The sequence below is a fragment of the Echinops telfairi genome, unplaced genomic scaffold, assembly GCF_000313985.2.
Source record: "Echinops telfairi isolate 266 unplaced genomic scaffold, ASM31398v2 ScPeMD7_2;HRSCAF=8, whole genome shotgun sequence".
Taxonomy (NCBI): Eukaryota; Metazoa; Chordata; class Mammalia; order Afrosoricida; family Tenrecidae; genus Echinops; species Echinops telfairi.
In genome coordinates, this window is record NW_022103898.1 from 77026173 (window position 1) to 77038477 (window position 12305).

Here is a 12305-nt window from a genome sequence, read left to right on the forward strand (position 1 = left end):
CTTGCTCTGATCCCCTTGCTGTTCTGTTGCATGCCCTTAGTGTTTTGCCTCGGTGTGGTGGGGTGCAATTCCCACACTGTGTCTCCAGTGTTGTCCCCCATAGAGCTAGGGGTCAATGAGGGATGTGTCTCTCAGTGGGGCTGGCCATATGGTCGTCTCTGGGCATTGGCTGGTCTGAGCAGGGTTATTGTCCTCAGGGCTTGGTGGGCCAGGATGTGCTCCACTCTCTCTTCCTCCCCCTTCATTTGCTCCTGTGTGCTCTGATCAGACATGTCCCTCTCCCTGAGCTGTAGCTTCAGTGCTGCCCTCTGAAGTGAATTCTTCTGGGGGGAGGGGCGCTGTCCACGTAGTTGGGGTTGGGGCTGGCCCCTCAGACCTCTGTTGTGCACATTTTTGCTACAATTAAGGGGGGGGGGAAGAACAATGAGTACAAAGAAGAAGAAATGTTCTAGAATTGAATCTGGTGACAATTGTGCAACTCAATGTGATTGAATTTTTGAATTGTATGACATGTGGATGAAGTGAGACAGATGGAATCCCCAAACTCCACTTATCTGTACCAAAGTAGTAGAGGCAAACCCAAGCCACGGTCATGGAGTCAATTCCAACCGAGAACAACCTCACAGACGGGCATCTGAGGCTGTACATCTTTACAGGAGCTGTAGCCTCATCTTTCTTCATCAGAGCAACAGTGAGTTTGAACCATCAACCTTGTGACTAACACTTCAATGCTTATCTGACAGTGCCACCAGGCCTCCATAAACTCACTACCATTGTGTTGATTCCAACTCATAGTGACCCTGTAGGACAGGGTAGAACTGCCCCTGTGGGTTTCTGGGATTGTAACTCTTTATGGGAATAGACAGTCACACCTCTCTCCCTTGGAGTGGCTGGTGGATTCCAACTGTGACCTTGTGGTTAGCTTTATAACTTGTGACCCACTGTGGTAGTTACATCATCTGGTGTCAACTTGAGACTATTAAGAGTAAAGGAGTGGAGTTTAGCCTGTCAATCAGGTCATAGCTTGATGACCTCATTTGGAGGTGCTATGGAGATAACTAGCTCTCTGGAGGCCAGACCCACACTCTGCTTCATATATATGATGACCAGCCACATGAAGCTACACTGATGGAGCCAGAGCCCTGGAACTGGAGGAGCCACATGGAGACCCACACCAGCACTGAGATGCTTCCACCACCACTGTATCCACAAGACTTTCCACCCACTGGCCTGTGATCTTCCTGCATTCAGAATCATTGCATGGCTGCGTGAGTCTAAACAGGAATTTAGAGACTGGTATCGGACATATGGGCTGATATCGGACTTACGAACTTGATCTGGACTGGGCTGGGATGCTCTTATTAATATACAATTACTCTTTGATATAAAGCTCTGTCGTACATGTATATATAAGTGTCCTGGATTTGTTTCTCTAGTCAATCCAGACTAACACACCCACCATGCCTCCAGGGCAACTGGAGGGCTCCTAAAGGCCTGGGGATGTCAGGCAACAATGTTGGGGGAATGAATGATACAGGAAGAGGCACCTGAGAGACCCTCTCATTGGCCTCTTCCCTTTGGTCCTATCATTAGAGAAGAAACTTTGTGGCACAATGTTATGTGGGTGTTCGTACCGGTTTTAGAAGTCACAGTTTCTGTCTCTATTTTTCACAGGAAAATTCCTCTTAGATGATAAATAAAGCCCAGTTGCTATAGATTTGATGTGGACTTAGAAAGAGGTACTGAGCACCATGGCAATGAAGCTGTTTTGTTTATGGATTGAATTGGAATTTAAAAAGGTCAAATTGAAAAAGCTGTTCTGATTCGGTCTGACTTGCCAGGAGGACCTACCTAGTCTCTCAGTCCCCCATCTGAAATGTCATTGCATAAGAATGATTTCAAGGTCACTTACCCTGAAATTGAGATCCCTGGGTGATGCAAGCAGTTTGTACTTAGCTAAGTACAAACCTAAGAAAAGTGGCTCAAATCCATCCAGCGGTGCTGCAGGAAAAAAAAGCACCTGTCAGTCTGCTTCCGTGAAGGTTACAACCAGGAACATCCTGTGGAGCAGTGTTACTGTGTGCCACAGGGGTCCCCAGTGCCAGGATGGACTCCATGGCTGCAGCTTTTATTTTGCATTGAGAACCTGAAACCATTGGCTTTCCTGCCTTCCTCTACGTTTATGCCTAGGGAAAACCTCTAGGGATGGGGGCCCGGCAAAGCAGGAGCCCCCAAGAGAGAAGGCCTGAGGGTCACTCAAGGTAGCATACAAATGTTGATGTTGATTGCGGCATTATGACTTTTTAAAAGCGAGGGCCTGTTTGTCAGCATGGGACAAAGGTGAAGAAGACAAAGTCGGCCACGAAGAGATGGGTAAATATTTGTGGCTGTTATGACCTTCACTGTTTTCAGAAGGGGCCAACTGTTCTGGCCGGGCTAAGAAGAAGGCGGGCTCAGAAAGCAGCCATTCCAGGGAGGGGAGCATCCAGGCAAGAGGACGCATGGGGACCATCTCATCACTTGCTCCTTTTCTGAACCGCTGAGGCTCTTTCCAAGCCTTCCAGGCTGGAGGTTAAGGTATGTCCAGGGTCACTGACATTTCCACGGAGGAGACACTTTCTTGCTCTGCCTACTCTTGGTGTCTCTTTGTCCTGAGCCTCTTCCCATTTCCTAATCTGAGCACCGCTTCTTTCCAGTGACCTATTCCTGCTGTGCCACCGTGATGCCATCCCTGCTGCTCGGCTGTGTCTTGCTGTCTTCCGTGGCTGCCTTTCCAAGAAATACCCAGAATGGGGCCCTGCCCTTCCAGCCATCTTTCCCAGAACCTGGGCCTCCACCAAGCATGCCCTCCAGCCAGATCCCTCACCTGGATGCCAGGTCCTGCCAGGCTCTCTTGCATAGAGTCCTGTCTCTCGCCCCACTGCCTGAGCACCTGTCCAACTTAGCTCTGAGTGTGGCCCTGAAGGAGATTGGCTGCCCAACGGAGGCCCACCTTTTGAAACTTCAGCAGTTTTCAACGGCAGGAAAGGACAGCTCCGAGGCCCTCACCCACGAGATTCAAAGGTTCAACAAAGAGGAAGGGATTGAGGATGCTGAGCTGATTCCGCAGCATCTGGAGGGAACCTCAGGGCAGGGTGGCCGGGCCCGGCGTTCCGCTGACCTTCCTAAGGAATGTGCCCAAGGACCCGGGAGGCTGCTGCATGACATAGCAGTGCTGTTGGTTGACTACATTGAGAAAGTCCCTGCTACGGAACTGATGACCAAGCTCAAGACCGCCGCCATCCGTGCCTCCCAGAACTGCACATATGAGGCTTGGGTGCATGTGGAAGAAGTAAACAAAGAACTGATAAAAAGCGAGGAATTGAAGAACATACCATTGTCTATCGAGAATGAACTCTACTTTTTCATGCGTGCTGTTGCATATCTGACTCGCTATTTCTTAAGGGAGACACAGAATCTTTTCCGGGCTTTCCTCGGGTAGGGAAGGCTTCCTGCCAACCAATTTCTGTTCTCAGAAGACTCTAGGATGATGCATACAACTAGGCACAGTAGCTAGTGAGACATGTTGAGGACAGCTTAGAATCAGTATATGCTTTTTATTATCGTAAACGAAACACGTGGCCGCAGGTCACCTTGTCCCTCTTTGAGTAGGCCCCATCCCTACTTTTTCCACCAATATCTCGTTCTTCCTTTAGAAAGTTATCAACTAATGTGCCTGTAGTAGGTACATGGAAAAATGTTACTTGGAGGACTAAGCTGTGCGTGTCCCGAGCATAATATCTTCAGTTGCCCTCTATGGATTTGGAAGTTGGACATCAAATCAAGAAGACCAAGAATTGATCCCTTTGAATTATGGTGTCGGCAACGAATATTAGCTATATCATGGACTGTCAGTAGAATGCACAAATCTGTCTTTAGAAGACGTCTCGCCAGAATGCCCCTTAGAAGCAAGGATGGCAAGACTCCAGCTTACATAATTTGGGTGTGCTGTCAAGAAAGACCAGTCCCCGGGGAAGGATGTCATGCTTGCTGAAACAGGAGTAGCACAAAGGGGAAGGGCCCCAGCAAGATGGACTGACGCCGTGGCGACAGCCGTGGGTTCAGCCAGAACAATTGTGAGAATGGGGCCAGCGGGCAGTGGTGAGTTCCGTCGTATATGGGGTCACTGTGAGTCAGAACCGACCCGATGGCACCTAACATTAGCAAAATCATCCCTGTTTTCCGTCCATTTACCGTGTACTTACCAATTCTGCAACCAGATGCTGTGGCCTGTTCATTGTCAAAACAAAGTCGAGAAATAAAAAGATGCTCCTGAAATCTGAATCACAGTCATCTGCGAGCTCCCTGGACTGTGCGTCTCCTTGCTTCCTGTGGTGGACTACAACGGGTATTCAATTCAAACCCACCAGCGGCTCAGTCAAAGCAAGACAAGTCTGTCTGCTCTTCTAGTGACTTACAGTCTAGGAACCTCTATGGAGCGGTTCTGCCTTGGCTCATAGGCTGGTTGTAAGTTGGAGTTGGGTTCCAGATATTGTGGGCAGTGCACACATTAGGGAGCTAGGCTGCTGATGAAATGATTCAGGGTCGAAGCCCACCAGGAGGCACTTCTGCAGCAAAGTCTGTCAATCTACTTCCCAAAAAACAGCCAAGGAAATCCCTCTGGAGCTCCATGCCGGTCCCATGAGAGTTCCACGAGTCAGGGTAGACGCAACAGTCATGGTCTTGAGGAGTGACAGGCATTTTAGCCTTTCCTTATTTAGCTTCCCTGCACTTTTGAAATGCCAAACTAGATGCTGTTGCTTGCTTATTTCATTTTTAAGCTGAAAAGAGAAAACAAGAATTACAGACGTCTAATCTCTCCTCAAGGAGCCCTGGTGGCGTAGCGGTTACATATTGGGCAGATGTTCAAAACCACCAACTCCTTGCAGGAGAAAGAGGAGGCTTTCTACTCCTATAAAGAGTTACAGTCTCAGAAACTCACAGGGGGAGTTCCACCCTCTCCTACGGGGTCGTGGCATCAACTCGACGGCAGGGAGTTTTGGGTCATGCTTGACTCGGGTTCTCCCTGGCTTCTAGCAGGGACATACCGGGAAGGACAGGGTCTTCAGGATTGAGGATGAGTGTGTTACCAGAGGACAAGGCTTGAGCAAGCAGTACAAAGAGGCAAATATTTGCAGAGGTTCTGTTACGCCACACCCTGATTATCCAGGAAAGCAAATATCTGCCATCCTCACGGGCAGGCAACTGGGAAGAGCTGGACTGAGAGGCAACCAAACCTACCAGGGTGGTCTCACTTCTCATTGACTCAACTGTGTGGTAATCTGGGACCCCTGGAAATGGGTGGGGGTCCCTGGGGTGGGGTGGGGTGGGGTTGCAAAGGGTTAGCACTTGACTACTAACCCAAATGGGTCGGGGTCCCTGGGGAGGGGTTGCACAGGGTTAGCATTGAGTACTAACCTAAAGCTTACCTGGTGGCGCTGCAAAAGATAGGCCTGGCAGTTTGCGCCTATGAGAATGACAGCCCTGGACACTCCAAGGAGCGCAGTTCTCTGGTCTGTAACAGGCAGGTGGCTGTGGGTCGGCGTTGACTCAAAGGCAGTGAATTTGGCTTTAGTTGACAAGTATGTGGAAGAAAAGCCAGGGAAATCCCTAGTGACCTGAAAAATGGGGCGGGCAGGTGGGAGCAATTGGGTCCCACTCATTTCCTAGGCCTGTCCCTTGGGGGGTGATAGATGAGATGCCCCCTCAGTCACTAGGCTCCCTTCTTCAGACCCCAATGCTGAGGGGAATATTTTGTGTGTTTTGTGCCTCTCCCTGTACTCTGCCAGGTATGGGTGGCTTCAGACCCGCCATGATACCAGCCGCACTGCTGCTTTGCTCCTTCCTGCTCTGCCGCGGCCATTCCACTTCATATGGAACCCAGGCAAAGGCCCTGAGGCGCCTTCCCTCCCTGGGGTCCCAGCCACCCTTCTCTGATTCCCTGCTCTGCCAGACCTTGCTCCCGAAGTCCCTGCCTGGCTTCACCCACATGGCCCCTCTGCCCAGGTTCCTGGTAGGCCTGTCCCTCAGGAATGCCCTCGAGAAGGCTGGTTGCCAGGCTTATGGCTGGGCTGTGGAGCGTCAGCTCTACCGCCTGGGAGGTGTGAGAGCCACACAGCTCCTAGTCCACCACCTCCAAGGGCCCCAGAGAGGCGGAAGCGTACAGAAGGCAGAGTCCCCGGATGCCCTGATCTTGGCTTTGCATCTGCTGGCTGGGGAGCAGCCAGGCTCAGAGAGAGCCCGGCGCTCTCTCCACCCGGAAGACTGTAAGCAAGAGCAAGAAGAGACTGTGCAGAGTATCCTCCGCTGGGTGCCCAATGTGGGTACCTACTACAACTTGGGCACAGCTTTGTACTACGCCGCTCAGAACTGCATGGACAAGGCCAAGGAACGCAGCCAAGAAGGAGCCATGGATCTAGGTTATGACCTTGTGATGACCATGGCTGGCCTGTCTGGGGGTCCTACAGGACTGGTGATCAGCTCTGCACTGAAGCCTGCAGTGAAGGCTGGAGTCGAGCAGTTGATCCAATATTTCTATGAGCAAGAGACAAACACCCCTGTGCCAGAGGCTAGCCAGGAGTATTGGTGAACACTGTCAGGCAGAAGCGGGAGTTGGCAGGGCAGGCGGGCGAGGAGATACCCAGAGCTGGTAAAAACACTTCCAGGATGCTGCAAGAGGCCAGCCCCACCCTCCCCGCTTCGGTGGCCTTCAAGCCCAGATGTGAGAAGCTGGCTGTTGCAGATAACATTGAACATGGTTGCTTAGCTCTGGATCTGCAGACGACAATGTTGCCGTGGAAAATTCCCCAGCTACTCTCTCCCCACAGACCTGAGCTATAAAATTCCACCTTCCCCCTCCTCCCACAGTGCCACTTCACAGGCCCCCAGCTGGGGACCTGTGAACCCACTACTCAGGATGCTCCTATCCCTTTCTTTGCTCTCTCCTCCCTCCCTGGGTGGCGCAACTTCTCTGGCCCCAATTTAGGGACCCGTGAACCTCACCAGAGAGCTCTGAAATAAACCTTTGAAACGGTTTTCTACCTTTGCCTTCTTTCTTTCTGTCGCCAAATCAACCTGGCAGACACCACAGATGCCAGCCAGTGCCCTCGGGGTGGGGGACAAGAACTATGGACACAGAGATGTCAGAGGTAGTCCATTCCGCTCCTGACCAGAATGGACCCACTCACGAGCCATTTCTTAGACCCTGAGGCTGCGCAGGGGTGGGTGGTGGGTGGGGGTGTGTCGTACTTAGGCTATACAAAGGCAGCAAACACAAAATTAAAAGCTCCTTAATTAGTAATGATTAAGTGCTTGGCTGCTAACCTGTGGCTCATGGGCAAACCCCACCCCGACCCCCACCCCCGCCAAGTGATCTACTTCCTCTTCCAGCAGTTCCACTGTCATCAGGGTCGTTATGAATAATAAAAAATCGACTCAAAGGCACACAAACACGGAATAAATGTACTATTCTGACAATTTGTATGTGCAGGTTCAAATTCCAGATCTGGGGTTTATTATTCAGGAAGAAGGCGGTGGGTGCTGTAAACTGCAGCAACTTAAAAAGTCGAGTTTGGAGACAGAGGATTGGGTTTTGGATCCAGGCTCCACCTGTCAGTGCCTTTGGGAATCACTGACAAGCCACCGAACTTCATATTCGATGCTGAGTTTTTGTCATCTCGAAAATGGGGATAATGATTCTCACTTCCAATGGCTGCTGAAGTAACGGAAATGTACAATGATGGCTCTAAAGTGCCTCGCACAGCACCCTCAGCAGTTATTATTGTGTTTATTGCCTCCCCCCTCCTCTTCCTATTTCTACGTGGCGACATTCCGGTCCCACCCCTTCCGTTCAACTCTGAGCATCTCCCCGGCTCGGAGCTAGTCTCGCTTCCCAGGCTGTGGCGCAGATTCTCCGAAATCAGCTGTTGCAGACGTCGGCTGTTCCTTTCGGTGGACTCCCACCCTCCGCAGGCAGGGGGCGGGACTAAAGCGACCTTTCCCACCAATCGCTGGAGCTGGGGGTGTGGTTTCCCTGCCCGCCTCCCCGCCCCCGACTTCGTTTGTCCCGCCCCCACGGAGAGGAAGGAGTCGTGGCTGCACCAATGAGCTCGCAGCTTCGGGGAGCCGAGGGCCGGCCTGCCTGAGTGGCGTCCCGGGCGAGGGCGCCTGGATGGGTCACTCGCTCACGGAGGCCAGCCCCGAAGGGCAGGCTGCGGGGCGGTCCTAAACCTAGGGCGGGGCGGGAGGCCCCGGTGGCAAACTCGATTTGGGGACTGGAAGCCGCGTCCGTAAGGCACCGGAGGGAGCGGGGCCTGCGACCCCCACCAGGTACTCGCTCTGAGAGGGCGCGCGGGCTTGGGGACTCGGGTTCTTCCCGGCGAAGGGAGACCGGCCGTGAGGGTCACAAGCTGGAGGGGTCACTTTCTCTCCCCGGTGAGGGGTCGGGGGGGTCTGCCCTGCCTTCTGTCTGCCCCTCTTGGCAGCCTCAGAGACCCAGAACCCGGCGTTCTGGCACCAGCCGGGTGTCCGGCAACGCTGTAGCCTTCTGGTCTGTGGTGTTATCAAACACACACAGCCATGTACAAAGTGCGATGCGATTTCTCCTCGTTGCATAAAAAGTGTAAAACACAGAAGGGCGAAACGAGCCGTGGTGGCACCGTGCTTACAAATTGGACTGGAAACCCCAAGGTCCGCAGTTCGAAAACAGCAGCCGCTCCTCTGGAGAACGGCTTTCTATTCCGGTGAAGAGCGCAGGCTGAGGAGACCCCGGGGGGCGGGGGGGCTCTACCCGCCCCTGTAGGGTCACCTCCCTGAGTCAGAATGGTTTTTTGAGTGCCAGCGTGTGCCTGAGAGAAAACGTATGCCCGGAGGAAAACGAGGGGTGCAGCCCCTCACCGCACAGTGTTTTCGTCCATTGGGGGAGGACAGGTCTTTCTCTCATATTTAAATCTTAAGCGTCCACTGGCTGCTTTCCTCTTTGATTTACTTCCTGGAGAACTGAAACCTCTTGAGTTTTGTTTCTTAACCGCAGGGCAGGTACATTTGGTGTGAATTCTTCCAAAGAGCACCCACCATTTACTAGCTCCTGCACGTGAGGCTTCCGGGTTTAATGATAATTTTCAAACACACACCAAATTAGAGTAGGACAATGATCGCCTAGCTGTCAATCATTTCAACACATTATAATGGCATTCCCACCATTCTCATCCATGTCACCAAGCATGTGGCCAATGTGACATGTTATTGAATTGTACACTTGGAGGGAATTAAAAATGGCAATTTAAAATTATTTGCTCACATATCTTACCCCAATCAACTTTGTTTTTTTTAAGCCAAGCACTACTAAAAACGTTAAAGTTAAAAATAGGAGTCTCTGGGGGGGAGTAGAGAGGGTGGGGAAAAATGAGGAGCTGATACCAAGGGCTCAAGTAGAAAGAAAATGTTTTGAGAATGATGATGGCAACAAATGTGCAAATGTGTTTGACACAATGGATGTATGTTTGGGTTGTGATAAGAGTTGTACGAGCCCCCAATAAAATGATTTTTAAAATAATTAAAAACACAGGAGTCTCATAAATTGCAAAAGAAAAGAGTCTCTCCCTGCCTGCCAGCGCCCCCACCGTCCCCCACCCCAGCCCCAGCCCTGCCCTTCCTCATTCGTTTGTTCGTACTTCCCAGAGGTAGAATGGCAGCTTACTCGTGTTTGTGGAAGAGAATCTTAACCACTGAAAACATTTTGCTTTGCTTTGTAATAAAAGCATGTGACTTTTTAGACCACACATGTTCCTGCTTTGCTGTGTTACTTTTGTGCTCAGGCTGCAACAAGAATACACGTTAACTCCCCAAACAGACGTCAGATGGCAGTGGACGGGAAGGGTGGGAAGGGAAGATGCCGGGTCCAAGCTGCTTGGTGATAGACAAAAACCAGTTTTGAGTGAAGCGTCAGGGTTCTTCTCAAAATGGATAATCCACAGTGAGAAGCAGAGGTGGAGAGAGGTCATAGTAGTATTTTTAGATTGAAAGCATACTGAAGTGAAGTAAGCCTGCCACAAAAGGACAAATATTGTACGATCCTCGCTTATTTGAAATAGCGCATAGGCAAGTAGACAAAGACCAACCTTTGTTAATGGTTACCAGGGGTGGGAGGGAGAAGGAAAGGGAGGAACCATTATTGATCAGGCAGTGGGTATCTGTTAAGGAGCCCTTTTGGCACTGTTGGTTAAGCATTGGACTGCTAACCTCAGGGTTGGTAGTTCAAACCTACCAACCATTCCTCGGGAGAAAGAGGAAGCTATCCACTCCCATAAAGATTTCCAGCCTCAGAAATAGGGTTGGAATCTACTTGATGGCAGTGGTTGAGTATCTGCTAGTGGAGATGGAAATTTTAGTAACAGATGTGAATGGATAGTGGTCACTGAATTGTACATGTGAACAATGTTGAGCTAGTAAATATTGTGTTATACAGATACAGATATTTATCACAGTATTTGTTTTTGTTTTAGGTCATTTTATTGGGGGCTTATACAACGCTTATCACAATCCATCCATCCATTGTGTCAAGCACATTTGTACATTTATTGCTATCATCATTCTCAAAGCACTTGCTTTCTACTTGAGCCCTTGGTATCAGCTCCTCATTTTTCCCATCCCTCCCCACGCCCCACAGTATTTGTTTTTTATGAGAACATTATTTTTCCTAATCATTTTATTGATATAAAATTCATATATCATACATAATGATAGAAGTTAAATCGCTTTTAAGAGAGTTGTGTGTACATCATCACAATCACTTCTACTGCTCCCTCCCCTCCTGCTTTCATTATTTGCACCCCAGTTCCCTGCATCCTCACTCCCCCACCCCAGATAGACCGGTGCATCAGTTATTGTCTCTGTGCATCCGCTCCCTCTGTGTTTTTCAGCTGGAAAACATAACAGAAACTATGAAAGACCAAACCAAAACAAACAGGCAAAATAAATTTAAAAAATAAAATAAAACATATAATAAAAATAAAGAAAGAAAAGACCACTAGCAATATTCAAATAAGCCAGAGAGAAAATTTCTGTCATGGAACAATCGAGAGATCTTTAAACCCAGTGCAAATTAGGGCGGGCCAAGAAGGAGGTCAACTGACCAGGTATAGTGCCATCCACCATAATCAAACTTACAACTTATCACAATTTTTAATAAAGTATTTCTAAAAATTCCACATGGTTTGATTGAGAATAATGTTCGGATCTAGATAGGGAGGGAGGAAGTGCCTGAAGGTGCATTAGAGTAGAGCCAGTCACACTTTGCATAGTAGGTAGACATCTTCTAAAACGAAACTCCTCCTTCCTACATGGAGGGCAGTTTACAGGGTGGACTTGAACCTTAGATCCAAAGGACCTATAGCCCCTAAAAAGCTTTGGAGCCAACAAGGATTATGCTATAATAAAAATTAAGACCAACACTGATCTTTAAATCCTTCATCATTAAAACACGCACACACACAAACATACACAAATGTAGGATCAACTAAATGGGGGAGGAGAGTGATAGGTGAAATTAGAATGATGGGAGTGTCATTAATGTATATTGAAATAGATCATGGATCTATAGGTGATCATTGTAGGGTCAGCCGTTTGAAACCACCAGCCCTTCCGAGGGAGAAAAACGGGCTTTATATTCCAGTAAAGAGTTACAGTCTTTACTTCCACTGGAAGCCCGGAGAAGTTGCAGCCCATGTTGGGAGTTCTCTACACTAACGTCTTTGGGGAACAGAAAATAGCCTTTGCCATCACTGCCATTGAAGGTATGGGGTGAAGATAGGCTCGTGTGGTCTGGACGAAGCAGACACTGACCTCCCCCAAAGAGCAGGAGAGCTCCCCGAAGTCGAGGTTGAGTGGGTCATCACCCTCACGCCGAGTCCAGGCCTGCACACGTTGCAGACGGGTTCTTGAAGAGACAGGAAGAGGTGAAGGGTGGCAAGCAGCCAGCTCCTGGCCAGCGGTCGGGACAGCAAGCTCCATGAAGATCTGGGGAAAGTTCTGGGCCCACAGAGAGCGGTGCCGCTTGTGGGGTCGTCAAGTTTGAGACCAGCACCAAGGCCATGGTGGAACCATTAGTGTTCCAAGAAGAAATAAGGACTGTCAAGCTTGTCTATTAATAATTTATACATACACACAAAGAGTTACCGTCGTAAAAACTCACTGAGGCAGCTCTCCCGTGATCCATAAAGTCTCTTATGCATTGGCATCGATTAGATGGCAGAGTTTGAGTCTTGTAC

The 12305-nt window shown here is 49.7% G+C and overlaps 3 protein-coding genes across 4 annotated transcripts in view; all 3 read left to right on the plus strand.

Annotated features, from left to right (window-relative positions):
- The first annotated feature begins 2437 nt into the window (after positions 1 to 2437).
- LOC101660973 (apolipoprotein F-like) lies at positions 2438 to 4323 on the plus strand. The gene is made up of 2 exons (XM_004700824.2): positions 2438 to 2577; positions 2697 to 4323. The coding sequence occupies exon 2, from the start codon at positions 2723 to 2725 to the stop codon at positions 3479 to 3481; it is 759 nt and encodes a 252-aa protein (XP_004700881.1). The 5' UTR covers positions 2438 to 2577; positions 2697 to 2722; the 3' UTR covers positions 3482 to 4323.
- Positions 4324 to 4971: 648 nt separating this feature from the next.
- LOC101661282 (apolipoprotein F-like) lies at positions 4972 to 7074 on the plus strand. The gene is made up of 2 exons (XM_004700825.3): positions 4972 to 5316; positions 5816 to 7074. The coding sequence occupies exon 2, from the start codon at positions 5831 to 5833 to the stop codon at positions 6626 to 6628; it is 798 nt and encodes a 265-aa protein (XP_004700882.2). The 5' UTR covers positions 4972 to 5316; positions 5816 to 5830; the 3' UTR covers positions 6629 to 7074.
- Positions 7075 to 8219: 1145 nt separating this feature from the next.
- STAT2 (signal transducer and activator of transcription 2) overlaps positions 8220 to 12305 on the plus strand; it is a 31181-nt gene continuing 27095 nt past the window's right edge. For both annotated transcript variants that reach the window (XM_030886162.2, XM_045290136.1), the window contains exon 1: positions 8220 to 8367. The gene's annotated coding sequence lies outside the window, so the exon portion shown is untranslated. The remainder of the gene's footprint in view (positions 8368 to 12305) is intronic.

What these genes read in the sequence shown, in the direction of transcription:
- LOC101660973 (XM_004700824.2), top strand. Translation starts at nt 2,723, where the DNA reads ATGCCATCCCTGCTGCTCGGCTGTGTCTTGCTGTCTTCCGTGGCTGCC.
- LOC101661282 (XM_004700825.3), top strand. Translation starts at nt 5,831, where the DNA reads ATGGGTGGCTTCAGACCCGCCATGATACCAGCCGCACTGCTGCTTTGC.